Source organism: Genypterus blacodes, unplaced genomic scaffold, assembly GCF_046128005.1.
Source record: "Genypterus blacodes isolate CSIRO-AG114 ecotype Tasmania unplaced genomic scaffold, CSIRO-AGI_Gbla_v1 ptg000133l_1, whole genome shotgun sequence".
Lineage (NCBI taxonomy): Eukaryota > Metazoa > Chordata > Actinopteri > Ophidiiformes > Ophidiidae > Genypterus > Genypterus blacodes.
This window is the reverse complement of record NW_027466935.1, coordinates 3,366,754-3,394,749: the sequence shown is the minus strand read 5'-3', so window position 1 is coordinate 3,394,749 and position 27,996 is coordinate 3,366,754. Positions and strand designations below refer to the sequence as shown.

The 27,996-nt window shown below is 45.1% G+C and overlaps 4 protein-coding genes across 4 annotated transcripts; 2 read left to right on the top strand and 2 right to left on the bottom strand.

Moving 5' to 3' along the window:
• Positions 1–210: 210 nt before the first annotated feature.
• Positions 211–3,939, bottom strand: LOC143011299 (histone-lysine N-methyltransferase Smyd1-like). Its single transcript, XM_076164119.1, has 9 exons — positions 3,751–3,939; positions 3,333–3,509; positions 2,621–2,834; positions 2,364–2,494; positions 1,549–1,744; positions 1,324–1,416; positions 1,047–1,210; positions 696–864; positions 211–609 (listed from the first exon to the last, which is right to left on the bottom strand). The coding sequence occupies exons 1-9, from the start codon at positions 3,885–3,887 to the stop codon at positions 526–528; spliced, it is 1,365 nt and encodes a 454-aa protein (XP_076020234.1). The 5' UTR covers positions 3,888–3,939; the 3' UTR covers positions 211–525.
• Positions 3,940–7,690: 3,751 nt separating this feature from the next.
• Positions 7,691–18,760, top strand: LOC143010952 (sodium-dependent phosphate transporter 1-B-like). Its single transcript, XM_076163563.1, has 11 exons — positions 7,691–7,998; positions 9,399–10,106; positions 10,359–10,499; positions 10,973–11,058; positions 11,242–11,338; positions 14,396–14,515; positions 15,256–15,522; positions 15,671–16,310; positions 16,402–16,587; positions 16,815–16,899; positions 17,107–18,760. Exons 2-11 carry the CDS (start codon positions 9,752–9,754, stop codon positions 17,260–17,262), a joined length of 2,133 nt encoding a protein of 710 aa, XP_076019678.1. The 5' UTR covers positions 7,691–7,998; positions 9,399–9,751; the 3' UTR covers positions 17,263–18,760.
• Positions 18,761–22,770: 4,010 nt separating this feature from the next.
• Positions 22,771–26,170, bottom strand: pcyox1 (prenylcysteine oxidase 1). The gene is made up of 7 exons (XM_076163998.1): positions 25,941–26,170; positions 25,576–25,721; positions 25,195–25,401; positions 24,936–25,110; positions 24,638–24,849; positions 24,405–24,557; positions 22,771–24,313 (listed from the first exon to the last, which is right to left on the bottom strand). The coding sequence occupies exons 2-7, from the start codon at positions 25,685–25,687 to the stop codon at positions 23,643–23,645; spliced, it is 1,530 nt and encodes a 509-aa protein (XP_076020113.1). The 5' UTR covers positions 25,688–25,721; positions 25,941–26,170; the 3' UTR covers positions 22,771–23,642.
• Positions 26,171–26,293: 123 nt separating this feature from the next.
• On the top strand, positions 26,294–27,991 carry fam136a (family with sequence similarity 136 member A). Its single transcript, XM_076163999.1, has 3 exons — positions 26,294–26,570; positions 26,685–26,825; positions 27,033–27,991. The coding sequence occupies exons 1-3, from the start codon at positions 26,484–26,486 to the stop codon at positions 27,219–27,221; spliced, it is 417 nt and encodes a 138-aa protein (XP_076020114.1). The 5' UTR covers positions 26,294–26,483; the 3' UTR covers positions 27,222–27,991.
• The last annotated feature ends 5 nt before the right edge of the window (positions 27,992–27,996 follow it).

Here is a 27,996-nt window from a genome sequence, read left to right as displayed (position 1 = left end):
GCTCTCCTAAAGTAATTAAAGAGCCCTGTATGCTGCTGAGGCACAGGATCCACAGAGTTACTTCAAAATGTGTCAGCGTGGCACTTTTTAGCTTGATGCTGTGTAGTTTATAACCCAAGTGAGTTGCAGGGATTTCTTGGTGAATAGTGCAGAAGTAATGACAACCACATCATCATAGCTCCACTTTTATTATGGATATATTCAACACCTTGCATTAAACCCCCACATAAAAGTCATCTTTACAAGAACTGCATAGAGTGCATAGTGTAACATGTTACCACCTGCATAACTTTTAAAGCTTTCAGCCTCTCCTTGTGTAGCTCAGCACTGCCTATTTGATCACATGCTTGCAGTGCTGGGGCACATAAGAAACAGGATTTGGAACCAATGCTTTGACAAATTCAACACTTATAATAATAGGAAATTGCCAGATTTTTTAAATACATAATCATTCATCATTAGGGTAATTGTTACTTGTGGAAGAGGCCTTTGCTCTTCTATGTGGGGACCCTGGTTATAGGTTGGTTACTCTGCTTCCCTCATGGTTCTGGCCCCCTGCTCATTCTTCTTCAACATTTTCAATTCCATCTCAGTCTGCCTGCGCATAGTCTACAAGTACAAAGGAACGATTCATCAATGTGGTTGTTTGAAAACTGATTATGAATCTGCTATTTATTTGCTAGTGTGCATAGTACCTCCAAATCCCTGGTGATGGCATGGTTGGGTCCATGGGTGACCATGAGGATGCCAAAGGCCTGGCAGATCAGGCTGTGGCCAACCTCAATCTGCCCTGCATGCCAGTGGGTGACGCCAGCCCGCATCATGGCCAAACCCAACTGTCCATTGTGTGGGTGGTACAGCTTCCTGTGTAAGAGCAGAAAAAGGAAAGGAGATTTTTAAATGGTTTTGCTCAGTATAATCCTTACGCAGGGATTTAGAGACGTTGCCCTCAATTTAATAATCCATACCAACAGATTTGCTAATCCGTTCTCTCAATTGCACAAAACGTTTCCCCATTATACTGTTGGTGATTGGTTACCACTTACATGTATCCATCTACCATCCTTTGAGCAAATTTTGCTGCCTCAGGGAAGCAGTGCTGGTACGAAAGCACTTCACTGGCAATACTAAACACACGCAGTTTAGAGAGGTGAGTGTCAGCCAGGACATCCTCCTGTTTCCCCAGACATTCGCGACACAACTTCGCCATCTGAAAAAGACGGGACCACACAGCACAAAAAGAGTTTTATTCAATGAAACGTGCCTAAGAATGTTATACAGGACTCAGAGGAGAATTTAAGAAGGACAAAGAAGAACAGGTACCTCATGGTAATCACCCCCAATGCGGCACTTCTCTATCTTCTCCAGACACTCTTTACTGTAGGCAGTCACCTCTTTCACCAGCTCGGCAGATGGCTGACAAAAAAGACCATCATCAAGATCATCAATATGATATTACATCACAGAAACAGAGGAATCTGAGTAGGATTAAGTATCGCCTCAAATATTCCTATTGATGTAAAACCTCCCACATGTTCCCTCACTCACTTTTTTTCCATCGCTGTCCATGGCAGCCATCATCAGATCATCCTTGATGTGTTGTGTGCAGTGCTCACAGGTACAGTCAAAGTGAAAATGCTCCTTGAGCTCCTGCTGGCGCTCAGCAGACAGTTTGAGGAAGTCCACATAGCTGACAGTCAACTCCTCGCCCTCTGCGATTGGACTCAGAGCACGCAGCTCGATCCTGGCACGAGAGGAAGACAGGATACCAGCGCTCACTCACTGGAAGCAAACAGTCATAATACTGATGTGTTTATGCTGTGCACAAGTTTATAAATATATATATATATATATATATATATATATATATCATACTGATCAGCCACGACATTAAAATCATTAAAACCACTGACGTGAAGTAAATAACATTGATCACACTGACACAATATCTCTCAAGTCTCACATTTGGACCAAGAATCAAGTAATTATTATTTTATCAATTCTAAAGTTTACAATATTTTTTTAGTCAACGCTCTACAGTTGTTTTCCAACAGTTAGGTGTCAATTGGATTTTTCACAACCTGGCAACCCAATTCATTAACTAAATCCAATTTATTACAATTGAACACACGCACACACAAATGTAATGATGCCAACAGGACAGCGTTGGCATCATTACATTGTCATTTACATGTTGTGATACTTGCCTCCTGTGAGAATGGAGAGCAGTACTCAAAGCTGATTGGCTGCAAAGAAAAGAATAATCCATACATGAATTCAGTTATGAACTTATGCAGACATAGATTTGAACCATCATACATGTGTGCGATGCTTTCACTGGGACAAATAGCTGGGATACCTACTTGCCATGGTTGAGGATCACAGTGCAATTAGGCCAGCAGTCATGGTTCACCAAACACAGATTGGGGAACAAACCAACACCAACAGCCTGCAGACCTCTTTGGTCAGTCAGAGTGAATCCATTGCATTTGATCTACAACGATGACAGTGTTGAGGTTGGTGATGGTAAATGGTGGACAGGTCTTTATTTCTGTAGATGTCTAGTGAACTTTAAAATAGTTGTTGTGCAGTACTTGCATATAGAACATGTTATACATACAATGCCAAAGATGTGTGTGATGTCCTCAGTGGAGTATTGCTTGCTCCCCTTGGACCAGTAGTTCAGGAAGTTGTGCACATCGTTGTTTAGCTCCGTGACCTTATCTTCAGGCATGTCGGCCACGTGGTCCTCCAGCTGTTCCACTGAGGTCAGCTGGGTATCCGTCATGATGCCTGTATCCTTGTGTATACGCCACAACACACGGGCTGCCAGACTGGGTAAAGAACAAGAACAATTCAGCAGTGGTCTTATTAGATCTCAGCTCAGCCTTTGATACGGTGGACTACAGAATTCTCATTGGACTCATTGTCCTTGCATTTTACTGATAGAACTTTTGAAAGTTTTCTTAACTAGTTTATGTGTGTAATTTGTTTGTTTGTAGCTATATGGGCATGACATCATTACAAAACATTGGCTACACTACAGCATCTATCTACTAAAAACTCATGAAACACTACCACCTAGAAACCAGCAGATGGCGACAATCAGCCCATTCTAGCATTGTAATTGCTCTTATTGTCAATACAATAGGTACTGTTCCAAATTCCCACAGCTAGTGGAGCACACAAGCCAACACTCTACATTGTATTGGAATCTTGCTGAGTAAGGACTAAACCAACTTGTCTGTGGTTCCAAATAATTTACATTCAAACTTCAGCCAGTCTTGCTTTTGCAGATCATGTTAACGCAGGATGTATTCAGTTTTCCTTACCGGACAGTCTGATGGGGGGCCTTCATGCACTTCCTGATGGCGCCACACTCCCGCTTGTGCTCATCCCAGCAGGCTGTCTGGCAGGTGCGGTCACAGTAGTGGGCAAATTTACACTGGGCACAGCGGTGCAAATTGGCCTGATGCCGGAAACAGTTGTGGCACACCTGAGTGGACAAACTGAGAAGGAGGCAGACAACACAGTAGCCTGAATTGTGGGATTTTAAAAATAGCTTTTTATCATTTATGTAGACAGTAGAAACAAGAGAGCCACCTTTGTTTAATGCAAAGAAAAAGGTAAAAATAGCGGCTGCTGTATAATCTTCCTAATGCGTATATTGAGATAATGTACTGCATGTGTGAGTATGTAAACATGTCAGGACCACACGAAAATAAATAGAAATGTCATCCCATCCCATACCTGTCGAAGACCACAGCAGCAAAACTGGGCTCAGCAAAGACCACATCTCCTGCTTTACGGCCTTTGGTAGCCCTCAGGCCTCGGCCCTTCTTCCCAGCATCAAACAGTTCAACATTCTCCATGCTTCCCACAGTCATTGTGCTGGCAGACAACAAAGGATTAGGTCAGAGAGAAGTGACAAGCCGGGGGGATGAGGGGTGAAAGCCTGCAGGGAAATTTGTCATGAAATCCTCACAAACATTCAGAAGCCCCTTGCTCCTCCCTCCTTGGTACAACCCCTCCCCACCCTAAAAATAACTTGCTTGCCCCTGTAGAAAGTTTCCCACCACCTTGAAGTGGGAGTGTGTGAATCTCTGAGAGATGAGAGGGGTTTGGGAACATAAGGAGTTAGGGGGTGGGGTGTCACAGTAGATATCCTCCCCTTGTTTGGGTTGGTTAGTTCCCCCTGGATTATTTTAGTCCACACAGCTGTGCCTGTCTGTCAGTGGGTGGCGAGACGACGAGATGACAGAAATCATACATAGTTAAATGTACATCATGCGACTTGACTTTACAGTCCTGGTAAATGATATTACGACCACAATCTGAATTTGTTTGGAAGACATGATAATGCACATGTATTTGCTGACATAGAGACTAAAGATAGTAAAACATGGCAAAATATTGGAGCCACATTCCCAGCTATGTCTCTGTGACGCACCGATGAAGGTACACTGATTTAGATATCTGTCCACAAGCCATTGCTCAGATCTTGTTCCAGATCTGCCCCACCTCCTCCGCTTTTTCTTGTAAACTACAGTTGCTGCTGAATTGTCTTAACTTGTCAGGTTTTGTGTTTTGCTATTTAGATGGGCTACAGGAGGCTGGGAAAAAAACATTTGCGCATTTGCACTCTCACACGCCTTGGCCTTGCGTTGTACTTGAGTGTCTTATTTCAGGGCCTGCACACTAGCCAGGGCACATTTGAAGGCTGAGTGAGGTCATAGTTGCTCGACCAGGGTGTTCCATTAACATTCAAGGACCCTTGAAAGGCGTCCTTCTTTTGGATGAATTTCAGATGCAAGATTTGCAGACTACCTGTCCCCATATTTCCCACAAACCATTGCGTTTTTCCAAAAATCATTGCAACAAAAACAAAATAATAATCTTTGATGTATATAATAAATATAATACATAATATAATAATGGAGATAAAGAAAGACGATACATTTCAGTGCTGATATTTGTAAGGGGCACAGCAGTCCACTCAGTGAGCCATAAAGGGAGGAGGAATGCCAGAGTGGAGTGCAAAATAATTTTTTTACAGGAATAGCACCAACCAGAGTGCTTGAATGAGGGCCAAAATGACAAAACAAAAACAAGAAACACATATAAATAAATTGAATTAATCAAAATACAACGTCACTGTAAAAAACAATTAAAGAAACTCATATTGCCAAAAATAAAGATGAACAGTGTCAAGGTTTGTATTTACCACACAAGATAAAGGGATTAAGGCGTCATCCTCATGGATCGTCTGTTTCCTGTTTTATTTTGTTCTCCCCTCTGTTCTCATTTCTGTTTACTTGACTTCTTTCCCTTGTGTGTCCCCTGATTGTGTGCCCCTCCCTTATTGGTTTCACCTGTGTCTCATTAGTTTCCCTTTGTTCGTGTTCCCTTCACCTCCTGTCACTCTCTTTCTGTCTCTCACATAGAATGGATTTAAAAGATGCTGCAGATTATCTGTGCAAAATAATGCTACAAGTAACCATATTGAGGTGGAATAAATCAATAATTGTGGTGTGCGCAATTGCGTTTAATGGCACGACTAAACTGTCACAGAGTTCAGATATAACAAAGGAATTACAAATATCAAGACATGCTATTCAGGAACTATACACTAGAGGGCGCAGTTTAGCTATATATATTCTTGCAGATGTGTCTAACCCTAACCCATAAACATATTTGGGAGAGCAGTATGCCCTCCATACAACTTCAACATTTATTATTATAAGATTATAATTACAAGATGACATTTCCTCTATTCAAAGGAAAAATCAACATTTAATACAACTATAAAGCTTCCAAGAAACCTTTAGGATCATTAATGAAATATAACACATTATTTCTTTTAACAAATTGTGTCATTAATTTCTTCATTCAATTAATTCAAGTAATTCAGCTTCAAGTTCTATGGTGCTGCTTCCTTTCCTTCCCTCTTTTTCTTTGTATTCCTAACACATTAAAAGTACCAGGAACAAAGTGATCCAGCGGGTCCAGATGTAGGCGGCCGTACCTAAAATGAACACAATGTACTCTGCAGCTCAATTGAAGTTTGAAAACAGTTGCAGTGGAGTCACTTACAAGTGGAAGAGGTTCATTAAAGTCCCCACCCCAATAATGGTTATATTCATAAAGTTGTATGTGGACTGTTTCATTTAATTACTGTAATGTGTATCACTGTTATCAGTCTAAATGGGTTTTTGAAGAACATTGAGTGACATGTTTCTCTTTTGGTTGCAGTGAAACACAATCAGTATGTTTTTTGTATTCAGGAATTGTAGTTACAATACCATGAACACAAGATCAAGGAAAATAGTGAGGAGTTTGTTGTTATTTTTTCTGAATTCAGCATTTGTCTATTTTAAATTTGAATAATCTGGGTTATTAACAAAACATGAGTAAACATGATTCCTGAGTCCTTTACCGACATTGACAGTTCCTCCTTAATCTAATCTATTTGACTGAGGTCACATTCCTCAGACTGGTCACACAAAAGGAGTACACAAGGAGGTGTTGCTGTAACAATAAAAAACAATTATTAGTGGCTGAGGTAGAAAAAAAAGAGACGCCAATTACATAGTTTATGGTTATAGTTAGAAATGACATACTATAAATTGCTAGAGCTGAATTTACCAGATTAAGTAAAAGTGTGTTACTGTGCAGTCATGAGATGTAATAAGCACCCTTGCTGCATTCAGGTGCAAACAGGAGAACCGTTATCGGGTGCGATCACGTCTGAAAATTGCGTAATAATTTCAGATTGTGAAATTGGGAATTTTCCATGGCCCACAAAATATGTGCCAGTTGAAGAATTATGATCTTGGGTGAGTGCCAACGCAATAAAACACAAGCATAAAATACTATAGTGAATCATTTTGTGCACCGTTTTTCTCTTTGTGCAAATAGAAAACACTAACAGATAAAGTGTTGATCAGCTCCCTTGAGGATCTTCACAATGTTTCAATGGATTCATATAACAACAGAACAGCCACTAAAGAAAACTACTATTGTTGGGCTGTATATGTTGTTATCATTTCCAGTCGGATGCACATGAATGAACAAGTCAAAGTGAACGTCATCGTTGCACCGGCTGTTGTTTTGATGTGACATTGTTTCCCTGTGTCATGGTAGCAGGAACAATTTGGGTTTATTTGTCTGGATGGTCCCTTCATGTCTGGAATCTGTGCATATGACAAATATTACGTAATAGCAAAAGCAAACACTTGTTGACAGTTATGCTGCGTGGTCTTAGTATTACAAGATTCATGGCATTTTGGTCGACTTGAATGATGTTTGTATGTTCTCATGGGTCCGTTTTTGTATTTTTGTAAACTTTCAATATTCTACTCGTCAGTGTTTCCCTTGGTAGTCAATCAGTTAGAGTGGCAAAATTATAATCATATGTATCTCAAACAGGTCTAGGGCCGGATAGAATCTTATAATACTTGGTCACAGTTGTCATGGAGGGAGGATTAATTTAAGAAAACATGTTATGCAAGTTATTTGAGTGTTTGACCCACTAGAGTAGAATTAGTAGAGTAGAGTAGAGGAAAAAATGTAAGATTATACAACACAATCCCGTAGGCGGCGGGATTTTGGGAGGAGCGCAGTGCGCATGACGTTGCAGACAGCTGGCGGTGGGCGGGGTCTGTAGTAGGGTGTATCCAATAAAGTAGAATCCGCCTCGAGCCTCCAGCACCGGCACGACACAAATTCATCTCTCGCGTCAGCAAAGGCTTGAGACCCATTCAAACCAAGTCATTTCTGGCTCGTAAACACAGATTTATTTGACATAAAGGAGCAAATTTATTAGGACAGCGTTGGACAACCGGCTTTTTGTTTAACAGGAAGCTTATTTTTGATACTTCTTCGTCAGTTTTATTTCCCGTTATCCCGCGCGCGCTACACGATACGTACGCGCGTTAATTAGCTTACTTGCTAGGAACCGGACACCATTCTTCACAGGACCGACAACTGCAACGTGTGGTAAGTTTAGTACTTTGGACATTTTGTCTACATAGACAGCTGAATGAACGAATGAATGAACTAAAACTAACGTCACCACTTGGTTTTTAGCGTATAGCCGCGGCTAGCTTCGGTGATTTGAAACCATTGTGTTCCGTAACCAACGCTAACTGATTTCCAATGGCGTCCTAACATCAGCTAGAAACGGGCTGTATCTTACTGAAAACACGTTGTCTGGACAAAGTCAGTCCACAAGTAATGGTTCGCGTTAATTTTTAGATCTCCGTATGTATAGGTGTTAAGTAATCGGTTATGGGGAAGTAGCGTTAAAGTTGAGACGCAAATTAGGTCAATAGGTCCGGCACACCTAACAACCAAAATATGGGTGATGGATCGTAATAATGTTGTGAAAACATAATGTTGGGAGACCGTCCACCCGGTTAGTCTGCTCCGCATCGATAGTGTGTCTGTGTGCCCTCTAAACTGTTACATCCGGTTGCGTCCCAGTTTTTACGAAAGATCATCATAAACGTCAATTAAACTGAGACAAAACGACGTAGAAGCATTCGTAGTAGCTAACAGACCAAATAAATATACAATTGTCTAATGTTGACAAACGGAGGCCGAGTGTAGAACCTAACACATCCCGGGGGCAGACTATTCACCGTATGAATGGATGACGACACGTGCACGCGTAGGATGATGAGTTTGTACTCGGCCGCCTAACAACGCAGATCTCGCGTTTCTTAAAGGTTTTTTTATTTGTCTACTTCTGAGATGAACCACATAACAACAAACTTCAAACAAAGTAAAAACGATCCGAGCTGGAACACACGCCGATGTTGCTCTTTTCATGCCGTTTCCTCATGCGACATTTCCCAAAAATGGCCTCCCACACCAGGTCCCGGAAAGACAGCGTTTTATCGGCGAATGTATAGAAAACGCACAAAGTGGTCGATACTTAAGACAACACTTCAGAAGTTGATATGATCGAACTGGAAACGGTGCGAAACGGCCTCTTTTCTTCGTTAATTCGGGTGCAATAAAAACCCCAATGCAGTCACTTTGGGGACGTTAGGGAAGCACGTGTTTAAAGAATGTTTTGGAGAAAGATAAATGGAAGGTATTGCATTAATATCAATGTCTCATATGTTGGCCTCAAGCAGGGCCCAGAATGTTCGCAAAATGTTAGGGACAATCATCTGTGAAGGTCCTTCTAACTCAAATGTTTACTACTGGAAGGTTTTATCTGAGTCTGTAGTAGAGAAGCTGATAAGAGTTGTTGAGCCCCACCAGCAGCACCCAGTGTTTATGTGCTCTGGCTGTTTACTTCTTTCACAATCATCCATGTGTCTAGTGTGGAATTGGAGGAAACAATGATCTTCTTGTAATAAGCCTCTCTGTCTTTCAATCTTTTTCAGGATGTTCCACATTTCACCTGCAGTTACATTTGCACAATGGCTGTCTGTTCACTCTGCTTGATAGCTCAGCTCCAAAGGATCAGCAATAGAGCCAGTATAATTACAGGATAGCAATAAGCCCACATAGTACCTCTCTCTAACTTAAATTATTTCTGATCAGACCCCAGACGCTATTACACATTTTGCACTGCTCTGTATTAAATCCTCTTGGACACTTTGGCCTGAAGTATAGTCAGTTATTTATTACTTTTGTACCTCTTATTTGAAGCTGCTGTTTAAAGAGTCGCATACACATTTCGAAAAATATTCATTCCCTTAAAGATTGTGAAGTGAGTCATCTATAGTCTGCAATCATGGTTTCAACAACGGCAACAGCAACTGTAATATTACTGGCGGCCACCATGGTGGCGCCGACCCAGGGCCCTCTAACAGAATACATGTGGCTGCTGATTGTCGGCTTCATCATCGCCTTCGTTCTAGCCTTCTCTGTGGGTGCCAACGATGTCGCCAACTCATTTGGCACAGCCGTGGGCTCTGGGGTGGTCACCTTACGACAGGCCTGTATTCTGGCCACCGTGTTCGAGACCGTGGGCTCTGTGCTCCTGGGGGCCAAAGTGAGTGAGACAATCCGTAAAGGCATCATCGACGTGGACATGTACAAAGGCTCTGAGCACGTGCTGATGGCTGGATCCGTCAGCGCGATGTTTGGTGAGGATCCGCTGCTTATCTCTTACGTAATTGCCCCTGAAGTCATTGACCCCTGTGAACATCATCTCATTAACATGAATAATGCATTTTGTAGCTACAGCTGTGCAGTATATTGTAGCCTTCAGACACTTTCCTACCAGTTTCCTCTGTGCTGAGTCTGTTGGGTCATCATTCTAAAACTGTACACGTTTTGACCTCCATTTGATTGAGTAAGTTGAGTTTGTTCTGATGCGATTTATTTATTGTCACTAGGTTCTGCTGTGTGGCAGCTGGCTGCCTCTTTCCTCAGGCTGCCTATATCTGGAACACACTGCATTGTTGGTGCTACTATTGGTTTCTCTCTGGTTGCCAAAGGCCAACAGGGGGTCAAATGGTTGGAACTCCTTCGTATTGGTGAGTCACGGTGTCTTATCAGGTGACCTAGAATCCTTATTGTTTGGTTGAATTTCATAGTAATTTTATTGGAGGGTGTGACTGAATACTACAGTGTTGTGATGTGTTGGCTAATGTTATATAGGGCAAAAGTCCAAAACACATCTTGGAAGAAAACTTGAAAAGAAAGCTGGATGATGCAAGTTGTTCAACCAAACCTTATTTGCAACTGCAGAAGTGCCTTCCATAGGAGCAGTTTGCCAACACAGTTGAGTTCAAGTGGAAATCCACTCTCCTGTCAATGGAACAGACAATAACCTACTTTCCAATTCGTAGAAAAGCAGTGATTGTGTTCATTTTCTGGTATGGATTAGACTCCTGCCAACACGTCTGATTTTTAACAAGACAAATGCAACAGTCCGTTGATTTTGTCTGACAAGTCTATCGTGTATCAATTTCCCCCTAAAATGCAGTACTTGTTGTTAACTTTACAGTTGGTTCCTGGTTCCTGAGTCCTCTTCTGTCCGGTATAATGTCAGGCATTGTTTTCTACTTTGTGCGTGTGTTCATCTTACAAAAGGTAAGTTTAGTTAACACATTTTATAAGTGTATATTCAAGAAATATTTTTTTTTTATATTGACAGCAATGTTATTGTAGTTCCTTATCCACATCATCATACTCTCGTTCTGTTGACCGTCAACCTCCGACATGGTAGTCCTGTTTAAGCAGCAGTGATGACTGTGCTCTGTTTTATCCATGCAGAAAGACTCTGTGCCTAACGGACTGAAGGCCCTGCCCGTCTTCTATGCCATCACCATGGGAATCAACATATTCTCCATCATGTTCGCTGGAGCTCCGAGTGAGTATCATTGTTTGAGCCCGTTTGCTCTGCATGCCTGCCCACAGCCGCAGCCTAAAATAAACTGCTCCCTCAGACAGCCTCATACCCACACTTATTCCAGACTCAACCAGACTGTTTACCATTTTCACAGGAGGAGTGTTTATTTTAACATGTTTTTTGGGGCCCTCTTGCTTGTGGTTCTATGTGGGTCATAGCCGGAATGAAATTTTTAGAACGGAGCACAACAGGGAGATGGAAATAAGATTTCACCTAATTCTTGACGTCAGTGTCTGTGCCCTTCAGACGTGGAGGAGGAAAAGAGAAGTAAAGTGTTTTGAAATGGTTATAGTTGGTCACTGCAAGTAGTTTGTGTTGTTGCCCTGCATTTTACAGCTCTGTTGGCTTTATCTCAAGGATACGTTATTAAATGAGCAACTTTTGCTCCTTTTTGTTTTCTTCTCTCTACAGGGCCTAACAGTTCAAGATGTTAGCTGGCCTGGGCCATTAAATGACGGCCACAGGCCAGAGTATGACCAGATATCATGCACTGATGTGTACATGTGCATGCACAGAGGAGATGCACGTGCCCTGCTTAGTCAGGCACATTCTGTACAGTTGTCAAGTCATACCTGAACACGGAGATCCGTACGTGTACTACAGTGTTACACATCCTAGCCACACTACAAACCACCAGCATGTCAGTAGATCAGAAGAATGCCAGGCCTGTGTAGATTTATTACCATTTATGTAATGACACATGCAAACAATCTTCAAACAACACGATCTTGTCAGGCCCAGTTTTGGATGGAATATTGCCATGGTGATCAGCAACAAAGCCAAATTATTGCTGATGTATACTAATGCCGCAGCATTTCCTCCGGTGGGTACAGTTTGTGAGAACTCTCTGCTCCCGTCTGCACCATCATAGTAGTGTGATCGGACACCAGGCACCCCACAGCACATTCCTATACTCCATATATGCACCAGGGCCACAGACAGTCAGGCTTGTGCAAAAAGAAAAAAACGATAGTGATCCAGGCCAAAGAATTTGGAGGTCAAAAGTGGAAATGAGGATCAGTGGCACTTCAGCTCTTCACACCTTGTAAATCACTTGGCTACTGTCAGAAATGAAGATGGATGATGTGTCGTTTCTCCTGCATCTTGAGAGGCAGTTTGATCACTCTGAACCTTTAGTGGTTTGTCTTTACAATAAGGTCGCAACTCTGAGGGCTCCAGTCTGCACAGAATCTCGTCCTTGGAGACTCGCTGACATTGTAGATATGTTCTTGTCGTTTTGTTTTAAAGCGCAGTGTATGTTTGACACATCTGCCCGCCCCCCCTCCCTCTTTAGCCACCACTTCAGCCTCACACACAATTGTATAGCGGGAGAGCTCATTACCTCCTGGAAAAGTTGCCCTCTTGAAAACAGATGGTGGTATTTGTTGCTCTGGGAACACTAAACAACAACCAGCAGCGCGAGGCGGTTAATCAGCCCCGCTACAGACGGGACCGGTCTGAAATGAACCCCAGCCATTGTGCTGATACCGCACTAATCCTCCTCATGGGCCTCTGTTGTCAACGGCGGGGTCAAGGATGCGTGCTTATTGTGCTTTTGAAATCCATTCGGTGCGCCATGGTAAGTTCCAACCCAAGTTCCGCACAAAAGCCAGGACTGTTGAACAGTCAGTGTAAAGTGAGTCATAAACACCCTGCTGGAGTCATAAAGTGTCGGCGTCCGTAGGTTTAGTGGAGGAGCTGCACTTCAAAGCAGTGAACAAAAAACAACAAACCGTATAATTGCGTAATATGTCGGTCACAGGATACGGAGGTTACAGGGAGGGCGTGGAGCGCAGTTGAGGTCAGATTCCACTTCCTGTACCGGCCCTTTCATCCCACTGCATGACTGTGGTAAAGACTGACCCGTCTGTGTAGGAGTGTTTACCGGTTATCCAGGCTGGGACACTTTCCTTGTTTTCCATGAGCTTGCCTAATGATTGACGTCAAGGTAAACACGTCAGGCAGCACGCACAACTCGCACTGCCTTGTCTTTGTTAGCTGTAGGTTTGCCTCGGCACTTGTTGATGCCTCCTGGGCTGTTGTCTGAGGCACACCTGTTTGCGATCCTCCAAGCATATATGGGACAGTTTGATTCAGTGGAAAGTAGCTCAGCTGTTGTGGTGTGTGTGTCGGGGGTGGAACATCACATGCCTCCCTCTGGTTTCTCCTCCCATGCTGCTCCCGGCCTGGAGGGGACGAGCTGGTGTTGCGTAACAGAATAAACACCGGCGCGACGCCCTGCAGTCTCATGCTGCGGTGGAGGGACTCTGCCCCCACACGAACACGCTGACCAGGCCTGCTTATCGCCCGGCCTCTTGCCCCCCCTTTTGTTTGCCTTTTCTCATCCCGAACACTCCCAAGGTGTCCAACGTCAAGGTCACCTCGCCCGACTCGCCGTTGAGAGTTTTCAGCAGCTTTTTGTTGTTTTGTTTTTCCCCTCTCCTCACCACTTTGCTGAATTGCATCCTCTGATATGACAGCGACTCGTTCCCTCGGGGGCGTTTCCCTCCTCACTTTCTGCCAGCATGCGCCGCATACATCCACTGCTGCTGCACCAGCTTTACTGCAGTCTTGGCAACGGGGCCGTTTCAACACTACAGCAAACCCCCTCTACTGTGACTCCCTTATATCTCCCTCGCTCTCCCCGCTTTATGTCGCCCTGCAGAGGAACTAATCGCCCGCGGGCACTCGGCCGTGTCGCTGTGACATCTGTGCTCTTTCACCTGTAGCTGTTTCACAACCCCACACAGCTTGGAGTTGAACATGCTTGACATCTAACTAGGACGTAGTGCCGCAGCTCAGCTTCTGGTGTCCAAGTTCAGCTAGTTTCTGTCCCCTGTAACTAATTTCCTTTCCTCTCCTTTTCCAAATCTGTCACCATGTAGACGGTTTAACTGTAAGTGTTAAGGTAGCAGCCGCTGCCCTGTTTTTTATTTTAAAACTGCCTTTCTCCGTTTGCTTTGTCTGTCTGTGTGTGTGTGTGTCTGGTTCTGTCTGTGGCACCTGGGGGTCCTTCAGTGCTGGGATTTGACAAGATCCCTTGGTGGGGCATCCTGCTCATCTCATTGGCCTTTTCTCTCCTGACGGCCCTTGTGGTCTGGTTTATTGTCTGCCCGCGGCTGAAGAAGAAGATCGAACGTAAGTCACATTTTATGTTTTTACCTTCTGCAACTTTGACTTAAATCATTGTGAAAAAGTTAGGAGACGTATATTCTCAAATTCGTATTCATTTAATTGTTTGTTCCATTGTTATTCCAGCACAAAGACACATAATTCCCTCTAGATGCCACTCTGGCTGAAGGCACTAACAGCCCTTTGATCTGCAGTAATTAACTCGCTGCACAGCTTAATGAGGAACTGCAGGCTTATCCAGTCGAGCTCGGCCTCGCTGGCTCCAGCTCGGCCCGGTTGACACGTCCCCTAATTGGGTGACGTTGATCCACTAATAGGTCTTTGCCTCCCAGACTAAAATAGGCCCCAGGTTGAGTTGAGGTGACGACACGGCGGTCTCTGCGCATGCAGGTGCAGGTGAAGGCCGAGACCGTGACCGCTCCGTTTCCAGCCTCCACCAGTTCAGATGATGCAACAAGGCCAGCTGGTCAGAGCAAACCTAGAGTCATCACACACACTGGCATCGGAGTGTGTAATTCACATAGAAACCACAAACAAATGTCGACTGTGCAGAGCAGCGTCTCCTTTCATGTAGCTGCTGGTGGTCGTGTAAATAAACCAACAGGGTTTTTTGCCCTAGTTATGCAAGCTTGCCGGAGTAGAGCAGAGGTTAAAAAAAAAGCCCCATGTGCTGTGCTCATGTTCCACTGCTGCACTGTGCATGTTTGCACACGGCCCGGGCTCACACTCCTCCGCTCCCCCACCAGGAGACGTCAAGTCCTCCAGCCCCTCTGAGAGCCCCCTGATGGAGAAGAGGGAGCTGAGGGAGGCCCAGTCCCCCATCCTGAAGCAGAGCGCCACGGAGACGCCCCCAGCCGAGGGCCAGAGCCCCCCCGAACAGCCCGCGCCCGCCCCAGAGGAGCGCAGGGTGGCGTTTGGTATCGGCGACTCTGATGACCTGGACAATAAAGAGCGCAAGGTGACCTTTGACATAGGAGACTCTGATGACGCAGACTACAGCGAATCAAATGGTGGTAAGTGGCCCAAAGAGCTGCAGTTAGATTCATGTTCTGTTGAATATTTCACACTTTACAATTACTGGCAGTTATTGGTGTGTATCTAGTTTGTACTCCGGCTCAGTTTTATGATCCTAAAGACTAAACCTTGTGTTCTCGTGTCCAGTCTCCAAACAGGTTCAGCCAAATGACCAGGTTCAGGTCAACAACCAGCAGGCCCAGCAGAACAACGGCTCCACAAACACCCCCAGCCAGATCCAGTTAAACAATCACGCGCAGTTCAACAACAGAACGCCACAAGTGCCAAGTAACGGTTACAGCCAATACCACACGGTCCACAAGGACTCGGGTCTCTACAAGGACCTGCTGCACAAGCTCCACCTGGCCAAGGTCGGCGACTGCATGGGCGAGGCGGGCGACCGGCCCATCCGTCGCAACAACAGCTACACCTCGTACACCATGGCCATCATCGGCATGCACGGAGAGTTCAAGCATAAAGACGGGGAGCTGCGCGCCAGCGAAGACGCGGAGAAAGGCCCGGCGACGGGCGGCCAGGAGAGGAAGCGCGTGCGCATGGACAGCTACACCAGCTACTGCAACGCGGTGGCGGAGCACACGACGCCCGAGGGTCTGGGAGAACAAGAGGTGGCGGTGGAGCTGGGGAAGGATGACGCAGGCAGCAGCCACAGCTCCCTGGAAGATGACCGACTTGACGCGGACAAACCGGAAGTCTCCATCCTCTTCCAGTTCCTCCAGATTCTCACTGCCTGCTTCGGATCCTTCGCCCACGGAGGAAATGACGTCAGGTATGCACTCGATGTCTCAACGTTTTTTTGTTTTTACTTGGCCCATTTAAGATCTTTGTCGTTATTAAAGTCGTCTTTGTTTGATCCACAGTAACGCAATCGGACCTTTGGTAGCTCTGTGGCTCGTGTACGAGACCAGCAGCGTCTCCTCCAAACAGGCCACGCCCATCTGGCTGCTGCTGTACGGAGGCGTGGGCATCTGTGTCGGCCTCTGGGTTTGGGGCCGCAGAGTGATCCAGACGATGGGCAGGGACCTTACACCAATCACCCCCTCCAGGTACACACACACACACACACACACACACACACACACACACACACACACACACACACACACACACACACACACACACACACACACACACACACACACACACTACATTCAGTTTGTCTCCAGAAAACCACAACCCCCTCAGACATGACCAGGCTTTCTCTATAGCAGACACATACATACACACACACATTGATCCATCAGAGACCTGAGTCTTGTTTGTCCGTCTGCAGTGGTTTCAGCATTGAACTGGCCTCAGCCCTGACTGTCGTGGTTGCCTCCAACATTGGCCTGCCTGTCTCCACCACCCACTGCAAGGTAAGCCAGTCACACACACTGTGGTCAGGGAACTGGACTGAGACATGGAGGAAGAGTGCGGTTAGTGTGAGGTGAGGAAGAGGCCGGATAGTGTGAGGGAGACTTATGATGAGTAAGATTCCAGTCTGGGAGGGCCGACGCGTGGAACAACATTGAGCTTCAGGTCATGTGGCGGTGCAGTAGTGAACTAAAGTGCTGTGGTTCCAGGTGGGCTCTGTGGTCGCCGTAGGATGGCTGCGGTCCAAGAAAGCGGTGGACTGGCGCCTGTTCAGGAACATCTTCATAGCCTGGTTCGTGACCGTGCCCATCTCCGGCCTCATCAGCGCCGCCATCATGGCCATCTTCATCTACGGGATCCTGTGAGAGTTCGGCCGGGACAAACCGCCCCGTGCAGGGGAGGGGAGAGAGAGACGACGCTCCGGTGCGCAGCAGGAGGCGAGACGAGTCGAGGCGTCGAGGTTTGGGGGCCAAAATATATTGCTTACCTCAAACCAACTTGAAGAGAGAGAAAAAAAAGGGTTTTGGTGGTTGTGGTGATGAAGGCTCAGTGGCTCTTTGCTGCATCACTTTCCACCTAGAAATTTAGCTGTTAGTTCCATTTGGGTCCAACGACTTGAAGTGGGAAGGCTGCATTTGATTTCTGACCAGTTTTTAGGTTTTTTTCCATTTTCAATTTATGTAAAAACATCTGATTTCCTTTCCAAGACATTTTCTTCCGTTTTGTTTTTTTACTCAGAATTATGTGTATATACAGTCGTGCTCCTTTTTTAAAAAACAAAAATCATGTTTTACAAGTAGAAAAATGTACAAATAAGTGCAGTATTTAAAGTTTGCAGATGTACCGCTGTCATAACACACGCTGAAAGTTAATGTACGTGTAAATGCAGCATTTAGGTGCAGGATGAGGTGATCGGTGTGTGTGTGTGTCTCCCCCCCCTTATGTTCCCTGAAGTGGAAGATTTGCTTTTGGAATAGAGGCTAGTTTCTTTGTATAAAAAAAAATCGCCCCTCAAAAGTGTATAAACTCTCTGAGCGGCGGCTTTGTGTCATAAAACGTTTGGATTGGTTGAGACGTCACTGCTGTCTTGTGCCGTACAACAGAGCAGCAGCTCTCTGATCACTTTACTGATGGATACACTTATCGTACACACTGGATGAGACCTGCTGCATCATCAGCGTAGAGCGGCACACCTCTGACACATCGTGAGCTGGACACTTTTACATCTCTGCGTTATCCTGATCCAGGGCCGCAGTTTAGGTCTCCGATTGCGTTTGCCGAGGCTCTACTTCGACCGTCGCACATCTGCCTGAAATCACTTTAGCTACTTGAATCAGAAGTAGGAAGGTCGAGGCAAAGCGATATCAAACAAGACCTTAAGTTTCCTGTTAAAACTTGATCGCATCAAACTCGGTTGAAGTGCTTTGTGACCTGCTGAAGCCATTTAAGAAAAGAAAAAAAAGTCCTGGTTTCTCTTAAGTTCCACCTCTACAGGCTGCTTCGCCCTCGCAGGGTTCGTTTCTCCGGAACGTGCACACCCCCGCCTGTACGCTGGAGTCGCTCTGCTTTACCATGTGATCCCATTTCGATGTCGAGGCGATGGTTCTGGCAGGACGTCAGAGCGGGTGGTGTGATGTGGAGCAGACCTGGATGGAAACATACTTTGCATGCCACCCTTGTGTGGTCATTTGGCTGCAGCACTAAATGCATTACAGACCAGATAGATGCTCTAGTTGCCTTAATTGTTTTATTTACCCTTTTTAGGTACCAAAGAAAAATACTGTTTTTGTTTAGTTTTTTAATGCACATCAGCATTCTCTGGACCACATTGGAGAAAAAATAAAATAAAAATGGCAAAATGAAGCTTGCGTCATTTGAATTTGTCTATGTAAAGTGAGCGTGTTGAGCAGAGAGGAGTAAAGGTCACGCGTGCATGTGTGTATAGGTAGTATGTTTATTGACGGTAGGCTCAGTGTGGTTTAGACACTGGGTGGTAAGGGATGGGAGCTGTGTCCTGCTGCTGCTGCTCCTCTTCTTCCTCCTCCTCCTCACTCCAGTATGTCTGTGGCGCAGTAATAAAGAGATTAGAGGATTCTTTTGTGCTGAAGCTTCACATTAAACACACCACAGTTCTGATGGATCTCCAGGGCTGTAAAGCAGTGGAGCAACCATGACTGTTTGATAATGATGAATTATGATTGCAGCAGATCCTTGTGGATGTTGTGGTGAGAAAGCAGTTATATAATATTTACTACCACAGGTTTAAATCCCTTTTATACACCGTCTGTCATCACATCAACTTCCGATGTGAGAATTTGACCCTTTTTTAAAACAGTAAATCCCCTTCAGCATCTTGTAGGACAGGGACAGTGCATCCTTGGTGCTAAAATAACTCTTAGCAGATGATACTGTATAAATCAAGCACAATAAGCACCTGGGGACAGACGTCTCAGTGCCCTGGATTTTTGTCCTAGATTCATTCAAACAAGAGGAAACTGCTCAAATAAACAATCATAGCGTCTTATATTCAGGTCAGCGTGTAAACATGGAGCGTACCATCTCTGGAGCCCTCAATCTGCCCCCAGGGAATCGCTTTCTTGGCTTTTTATTTAAATAGAAACAAACCTCGAAATGAGATTTTTTTGTGAACCATGTTTCGCCAGAGTGTAAATTCTTGCTGTTTCCTGTTTACTTGATTCTGAACCGACCTATAAAAGCACTATTTAAGTCTGTTTACTGAGACTGGGTCTGACCAAAATAATGGTTTTCACTGACTGGTGTTTTACATAACTGACCATTTAACATTCACATCGCCACTCAAAACACATCACTGTTACAGAAACCACAAAAACAAACATAATTAAGCCATAAAATGTGTTTGGGTTATTAAAAATACTTTTAAAAACCGTAAAGGATTTGGTCAATTGTTACTATTGCTCATATTTGGGTGCTGTATTTAGAGTTTTATCACCTTGCCACTTGGTTTGATCCTTACTGGCGTCATCTGCAGAGGGAAAAGGAGGATATATAGTAATTAAAGCAGGTCAAAGCAGCTTCCAGCCAGTTCAGTTCAGTTTTAGTTACTCACCCAAACTGCTCACAGACTCGGTCACGACCTCATGATGCTCTGGAATGACAGTAAAAATGTGTCAAAACCACAACCAAGTAAGGTGTGGAATGATCTCGCATTCCCTTTGGCTAAATTTTTATTAAATGTCTATTTTTATTTGTTCAACCCTTAATTAAAAAAAAAAAAAGAAATAAATCGCATCATAAACACAAAATAAGCATTGAAGTCAAGGTGAATGAGTCTATTGTGTTGCAAAAGAGGAGGTCACATGAGCTCTGTCAGTTGGAATGTGTGTGTTTGTTTACAGCACTCACCGCGTCTCTGCCTCTCCCCTGGCAAAAGTGATAATGACAGAAATTAGGACTTTTTGAATGCCAGAAGTTCAAAATTAAAGTTTATATGTTTTGGAATAACCTGCTCTGGAAAACAAACTGGTAACAAACTCTCACCGTCTGCTTCCTCAGAGGACTCAGACGAGTCTATGAAGGGCAGATGAGAAAAGTCACCACATTGTGATATTTGTACACTGTGTACTTTGAGTTTTCACCTACTTTCTACTCCTGAGCGACTTTCTCTAAACGGCCCTTTACTGCCACCTGTAGGTTAAAAAGTAAACAGTTTTTCCTACCCTCGTGTGCTGCAGCTCCGGTGTTCGCAGCGCCCTCTGCAGGAGAGAAAACATTATTACGTAAGAGTTATGCAACAAGGATCACATGTCAGTTAGTCATACAGTGACTTGGTATAATGTGATTTAATTCAAGTTATCTTCAATGTAAATTCTAACTCGTACTTAATTCAATTGAAGACATCTTGAATTACATTTTTATTTGTAAACAAGTTAGTTTCGACAGTTAAAAGCCCCATTGGGCATAACGTAACGAGCTACAGCTGCTTACAGTCTCTTTAACAAATTAAAGCAAATTTGACGGGGACAAATGTAATTATAACTATTTACAACGAAGAAGTAATATTAATTAAATTAAATTAACATGAATTAAGATCATTAATGTTAATTTGCACAATAATATATTATATATATAATTAATATTAGTGATATCTGTAAGTTAATTCTAAAATATGAATCCTTGTTGAAAAATAAATTAGAGATGTTTGTTTAAATTCTTTCTATTATTTATTTATTATATTTCGCCATTTTTCCGTCTTACACACCTGTGCCGCCGTCCACAGCTGCAATGTGATCCTTCACTGTGAAGACATTTCCACAGGTGATTCTTCTTAACTTAATGAACAGGCGTCAGCGACCAGCGGAGGAATAATAACTCACCTGTTTCATCTTGAGCCGCCTCTGTATTTAAAAGATGACTTCAGTAAGTGAACACAGATCAACCTGAGGGACATTTTGATGCTTACAAAGTATAAATAGGAAGTGAGAACGTTTTTTTATCTCACCCAGGTAACGGACGTCCTCGTTCTGCTCCTCTGTAACTTTATACAGGAAAAGTTGAAAAGTGACCATTAATTTAACGACAAATTATTTGACACTCTTGTCACGTTAGGTTCAAAGGTCGTGTTTACTCTAGAGGTCAGCTCGCTCCGTGCCGAGGTCACGGCGGTGAACTCTGGACTCACTGGGCTATAAACTTACCGTTCATCTGAGCCGCTTCGTTCACCTGAGCCGCCTCAAACTCCATCTGATCTGTGCAGGCAGAAAGAGAAGAAGAGATAAATAAGTAAATAAAGACATATAATGATATCTTCTATATTTTACATCTTCAGTCTCAATGCACTGTACCTATTTTCTGCAGTTCAGAGAGCCCATCTGTTAGAAAAAAAAGATATTCTGGTTAAATTCACCTCTGTCAAGTCTTTCTCCATTATAATCAATCATTGTTATTGATCAGCTGGCTGTCTTGCCTCGTGGTACGTTTATTTCCACTTTCTCTGCAGTTTCCAGAGATGCAGAGAGAGCTGCAGAGGAGTCGCCACAGAAACACATTTTACCACAGATCAACTACATGCATGTGATGGGTTTCTATAAACAGCTACAGAACGCTTGTATACAGATTTAATCAAATATAAACAGATCACAGAAATCAAGGAATATGCAGTAATACATTTAATAAACAAGACTAAATAATAATAAGTCCTAGTCTTCTCCCTTCATTCATCATTCAAGATCATCTAATTTCATACATTGAAGTCCTTAAACATCTATTTATTGTTCTTCTTCTTACCGGTGTGGAATGAAGCCACAGCGAGGGAAACGAATAACGGCACAAGGAACCTCATGTTGGCTCCGTGTCTTCAGTGTCACTCCAAACTGTGTGTGTTGCCGTCAGGTTCTGCTCCCTCTTATATCTGCAGCAGCATCACATGTTGTGGTGCTCTGGTACCATTGTCCCTCCCTACCTGAGCGGGCAGCTGGGTGTCACTTCCCCCCCGGACGCTCCCTCAAACAGTCATATCCTTATTCCTCCTGTCAATGAGCCCCATTGTTGGCTCCTCGCTCACATGGGCCTTTGATTTGGGACCAGGAATCAAATGAAAACAATGTTCAATGTTCAATACTCAAACTCCAGCTTCTCTTTGTTTTGTCTGCAGCTTTGATGAATCACTGGGAGCCGATTTGACTCTGAACTCTTATAAACACACAACTAAACACGTCAACATATGATATCTAATAGAGTCAAATGTAAAAAAAGCAACACAGATAACACAGATAAGAGATCATCACTTTATTGTGACTGTAAACATTAAAATACAGTGATAGATTGAAGGGGAAGTTGTTTTGTTCCCAATTTTTAATGCTTTCTAACTTAAGATTTGTGGTTTTGGCATCAGGCAGTTTTAAGTTCAACATGATTTACACTATCAATGAAAGTGCACTATTGATTAGTGTTTGTGCTACAGTACCGCTTGTTGAGACCCAACCTGGCAACCTAGTTTGCAAAATCCAACACCATTAAAGATGCTTTAAAAACAAGTTATTATTCCTTCATATCAAAGTGTTTAGGTCATTTCTGCACCTGATACTGAGACTTTCCCTGTTGTAAACACGCTGTGGTCACTTTGGTCCCGGTGCTCACACTCCCTCTGTATTTATTTATAAAGAGCCAAATCACAAAAAAACATTATTTAAAGTTAACAGTGATGTCACAAAGGCACATTTAAATACTCTGACATCTTTAGGTAGTTTCATCTGTGACTCGATGTGGTCAGGGTGTTTTACAGTGGAGTGCTGCAGAGGTAGAGACACACACACACACACACACACACACACACACACACACACACACACACACACACACACACACACACACACACACACACACACACACACACACACACACACACACACACACACACACACACACACACACGTTTCCCTGCACTGTGAGTTTGATTTTACAGTGTTTGTTTATTCTACAGTGTTGTCTGTGGAGTGCTGCGTCTCCTTCATTACCTCCACCAAGGATGGTCATGTTTCAGCTCTGGTTTGTCATCATCATTACATGTTATCAGTCAGCCTGATGGTGGCGCTGTAATAACCTCCTCTATGATTTCTCTCTCCTGGATTCCTTAAGTCGTAATTGGAGGACTGCTCTGCCTTGACGGAGGTATGTGCCTTTTGTTTGACATGTTCTTGCTTCAGGTTTGGGGCGTGAGTCTCTTTCACCCACCCCCTTCTCTCTCTCCCCCCTCTCCCCCTCTCTCTCAGAGTTCCCCTCTAAGACGTGTGTGTAGGTCTTCCTGGTCGATCTTCCCGTCCTGCCCGTACCAGCGGTGGTGAGCCAGCAGAGCCACGTTCCGGGCGGACATGGCGCTCATCTCCATGGCGCTGGCCGCCCACTCCACGGCGTTGAGGTAGTACAGCCGGTCGTGCAGGATGAAGGGCGGCGTCCTGCGATGCGGCGGGCGGTAAGCAGGGTACGCCAGCCACCGGGTCTCCGACACCGAATCCCAGGAGAGGAACATGTGCGCCAGCTGCTCCTGGGACAGCGGCTCCGGGGAGAACACCTTCCACACCTTGGCCTGGCTGGCAGGGGGGCGCTTGTAACCCGGAGGGATGTGGACGGGATCGATGGAGCTCAAGCTGTTGATGTCGGAGCCCTCGGAGTCCGTCGTGAGCACGTCGGACACGGTGAACTCTGACGCCGCCTCTGTGGTGCCCAGGTAGGACACGTTCAGCTTCCCGTGGACCAGCGTGGAGACCGTCTGGTGGTAGCGCCCGGGGTAGTGAGACGGGATGGGCGGGGTGAAGCCTGAGAAGGTGATGTCGGACAATCCCTCGTGGAGCGGCGTCGCCACGACCACGATGTCGTACAAAGAGTGGGCCGAGCCGGATTCCCCGACATAATTCACCTCGTAGAAACTGGCTGTGGTGCCTGAGGGAGGGAAGACCGGAAGCTGTTACACACTGGAAAAGAACCGGACCTGTTCCTGATATTCCAAACCGTTAAACGTTGTGACTCGTACCCGTCTTGGACGGCCGGAGCTTGGCAGAGATGGACGTCACTCTTGCAGGGATGAGCTCACTCTTGCTGTGGTAGAGGAGTCCGGAGCAAACTCTTTTATTGCCGCCATCCACGGCCCACAAACCCGAATCTGCCCCCGCCAGAGACACGGCGCCTGCAGACCGGACAGGAAGCCGGGTGTGTTACAACTGTGTCACACTCTTTTATCTGTCGGTAAAGAAAGACTGAACGTACCCACAAAGCCGTTGATGCGAACGCTCTGGCCATAGTTGACGCGAGCGATCGGCGCAACAAAGTCGTTGAGGAAGATCTGCGAGAATCCGTCGGCCATCATGGCTTCCTCCAGGGTCTTATTGACCAGCGCGAGGAAGCCATCGCCCCCCATGGCGTGCAGAAGCTTGTCCACGCTGGAGAACGAATACCCAAACTGCTGGTACTGATAGATCCTGAAACACAGCAGGGATTCAGTCAGAACAGGCTTGAGTTTCATCTTCATTTGAGGTTCTGAAGCCACATCTTCCGTCCGTCTTACCTCATAAATTTGTCCAGAACTCCCTCCACCCACATCCGCATGCGAATAATATTGAACCCATAACGCCAGATCATCCGTATGAAGTTTACGATGAACCAGTCGCTCTCTTCAAACACGAGCTCCTTCCCGTCAAAGATCGCTACTTTAGAGGGGACGTCTTTCCTCTGGGACAGACCTGAAAGAGACAAGAGACAGCAGCAGTGTCACTCAAGCGTCCACATGTGAGACGGGCGACCGAGCCTCCAGAGACACCTTATACCTAATCTGTCAACAAAGTGCTTCATGTGCAGGTTGAGGGGATGGATCACACAGCCTCCCGTCTCGTACTCGTAGTCTCCCATCTTCACGGTGGCCAGTCGCCCGCCGATGGTGCCAGGCTCAAACACGTCGATCTTGACCGCCGCTCCAAACTCCTGCCTCAGGTAATACGAGGCCGCCGCTCCGCCGATGCCTCCTCCCACCACAGCTGAGAAACAGACAAACAACACAAACTTTAATCTACAACATCATAATGGAGTTACTCTGGTGTTACACTCATATTAGGTATTACAAATACACTCTAATAGGAGATGGAAACAGATGTCAGGAGGACTCTAGGGGACTCTGGAGGACTCTGGAAGACTCAGGGAGACCATCTCACCGATCCTCCTGGGCTGGGCCTGAATCCCTGGAGCCGAGGCCAGAGTCCTTCTGCCGGCGTGACAAAGCCCCAGGAGGAGCAGCGCCCTCAGCGACGCAGTTCTCAGGTCCATCGTGGTTCTTCCAGTCAATGTATCATTCAAACATCTGAGTGGGAGAAACCAAGTCAATAACGTCTATCAGTGAGGGTCAAAGGTCACATTCTGTAAACTTCAGGGCTACTCAAGGAAACAACAAATGTATAGTAATATTAAATGTAACCCGAACTTAATGTTTAACTGAGGTCGAATTTGTTACATTTGTCTCATTTGAACACAACACAAACTTTACAACTCAAATACGTGATCGTAGTGGCGGCGGACTCACTATCTGACAGGTGACCGGAGGAGCTGCTGCGGATCCAGAAGTAGCTTTCAAACTCGCTCAAACAGCGGTAAACTTAAAGATAAATACATAAATAAACACGTAAAAACTAAAGTACGTCTCCCTGTAAACTAAACCGACTGGTTAACATAAGTCTCGGAGGGATTAATGACGAAAATAAACTTATTGAACGCTTGAGTCTCATCGAAACTCCGTGAGCACCGCCCAAATAAAGAGCTGTACATCCCGTGACGCTAAACGTGGACTTTCAAAGTAAAAGCTTTAATACGAGCCAGCTAGATTCAAGGTCATTCATCGCACGTTATGAGGGGCTCAAAATAAAAACGGAAGTGTGCTTTATTTTCTTCAAGTGGTTGCGGAAGGAAAGCGGAAGTGTCGTAAGCCGTCAGAAGCCGAGCCATGCGTTAGCCGGAGGTGACCTTAGTTTCATTCAAACGGCGAAGGAAGGGAATTTCTGTCAGGGCCAACGGCCGCTTTGTTTTGACAGTCGTGAATGTTCTGAAGGATTGAACGGGAGGAATCGAGATGGCGGAGGCTCACCAGACACGCGTGCAGGTCGTGGTGGAAGAGATGGTCCAGAGTTTAGAGAGGGACCACATCCGGAAAATGCAGGTGGGCACATACTGTACACACACACACACACATTTACGAGCCTCGCTGTGATCGGTTTGCACATCTCCTCGTGTTCTAAGGCACCTGTTCTAATCTTCCGCTCTCCTGCTGCAGAGTCACATGTTCAAGTGCAGCGCGGAATGTTGCGATCGCTCGTCAGACTCCATGTCTCAGGTGCACCAGTGCATCGAGCGCTGCCACACTCCTCTGGCCCAGGCTCAGGCGCTGGTCACCTCAGAGCTTGAGAAGTTTCAGGTGTGTACATGATCTCCACTCTTCACTGTGATCAAAGGTCTGCTAGATGTTTTGGTGGAAGTTCTGTATTTGTGTGTGTGTGTGTATCAAGGCCAAACCCCCTAGGTGACCCAGCAATAAGGGAACTGAGTTGTTGATACCTGTGTCCAGTCTAAGATCTGTGTGTCTTCGTGTCACTGAATCTCATTGTCCTCCTCCCCTCATCAGGACCGTCTGGCCAGATGCACGATGCACTGCAATGATAAGGCCAAGGACCTCTTTGACTCGGGGGCCAAGGAGCCGGCGGTGCGAGCTCTGATGGAGCGTTGCGTGGGCAGCTGCGTGGACGACCACATCAACCTGATCCCCAGCATGACCCGCAGAATCAAAGAGAATTTGGATTCTATACCACAGTGAGGAGGAGGAGGAGGAGGAGCAGCAGGAGGTCAGGGGTGGATTACAGCCGAACCGTTCCTGTAGGTAGCTTCAGACAGAATACACACAAACACACACACATAACATAACAACAAAGTGACCTCAGCTGCCTGTGAGGGCTGAAGGATAAAGGATAATGTGATGTAATAGGTCGAGTTTGGGCAGAGAGACTCGACATCAGCTCACGAACTGAACAAGCGACTCACTGTGACACACGTTGTTATTTATGTGGTTATGTGACGTGATTATCTACGTAATGTCCCGAGGGCGGAGGATGTGTAAAAAGAGGTAAAGACGTGACGTGAAGCCAATACTATGTTGTTATCAATGATTGGAAAAATGACACGATTGATTAATCAGTTAATATTAATGTTTGGTCCAGCTTTGTTCACATTTGGCCCTCAGACTTGTGTCCCCTAAGCTAAGGGCTAAATATACCTCAAACTAAAGCCTGCCAAACATATATTACAGTATCATTCACATAAATCACATAAACTCCAATGTATCTGATGAGCTGTCGGGCTGTAGATGAACTCCACTTGCTCAGATTCGACTCATTTGTTGATCATTGAACACGTTTCCATCAGTTGCTTTGATGCATTCAGGTCTTCTTTATAAAGCCTGTGGTGGTTTGCAGGTTTTTATATTGACCTTTAACCTCTGCCGGTGCTCGTTTGTCATCACTTCTCTCCTGATTTGTAGTCGTGTTGTGCCCATGGTGTTTCCACACATTAAACATACTGAGGATGCAACTGGG

Coding starts and splice junctions, on each gene's coding strand:
- LOC143010952 (XM_076163563.1), top strand. CDS start 9,752: ATGGTTTCAACAACGGCAACAGCAACTGTAATATTACTGGCGGCCACC. Junction 10,107..10,358: donor ATCCGTCAGCGCGATGTTTG/GTGAGGATCCGC, acceptor TATTGTCACTAG/GTTCTGCTGTGTGGCAGCTG. Junction 16,311..16,401: donor CACGGAGGAAATGACGTCAG/GTATGCACTCGA, acceptor TTTGATCCACAG/TAACGCAATCGGACCTTTGG.
- pcyox1 (XM_076163998.1), bottom strand. CDS start 25,687: ATGGACCTGAGAACTGCGTCGCTGAGGGCGCTGCTCCTCCTGGGGCTT. Junction 25,402..25,575: donor GGCCCAGCCCAGGAGGATCG/GTGAGATGGTCT, acceptor TCTGTTTCTCAG/CTGTGGTGGGAGGAGGCATC. Junction 24,558..24,637: donor TCGCATCAACGGCTTTGTGG/GTACGTTCAGTC, acceptor TCCGGTCTGCAG/GCGCCGTGTCTCTGGCGGGG.
- LOC143011299 (XM_076164119.1), bottom strand. CDS start 3,887: ATGACTGTGGGAAGCATGGAGAATGTTGAACTGTTTGATGCTGGGAAG. Junction 1,417..1,548: donor TGGACAGCGATGGAAAAAAA/GTGAGTGAGGGA, acceptor CTTTTTTGTCAG/CCATCTGCCGAGCTGGTGAA. Junction 610..695: donor CCATCACCAGGGATTTGGAG/GTACTATGCACA, acceptor TTGTACTTGTAG/ACTATGCGCAGGCAGACTGA.
- fam136a (XM_076163999.1), top strand. CDS start 26,484: ATGGCGGAGGCTCACCAGACACGCGTGCAGGTCGTGGTGGAAGAGATG. Junction 26,571..26,684: donor ACCACATCCGGAAAATGCAG/GTGGGCACATAC, acceptor CTCCTGCTGCAG/AGTCACATGTTCAAGTGCAG. Junction 26,826..27,032: donor CAGAGCTTGAGAAGTTTCAG/GTGTGTACATGA, acceptor TCCCCTCATCAG/GACCGTCTGGCCAGATGCAC.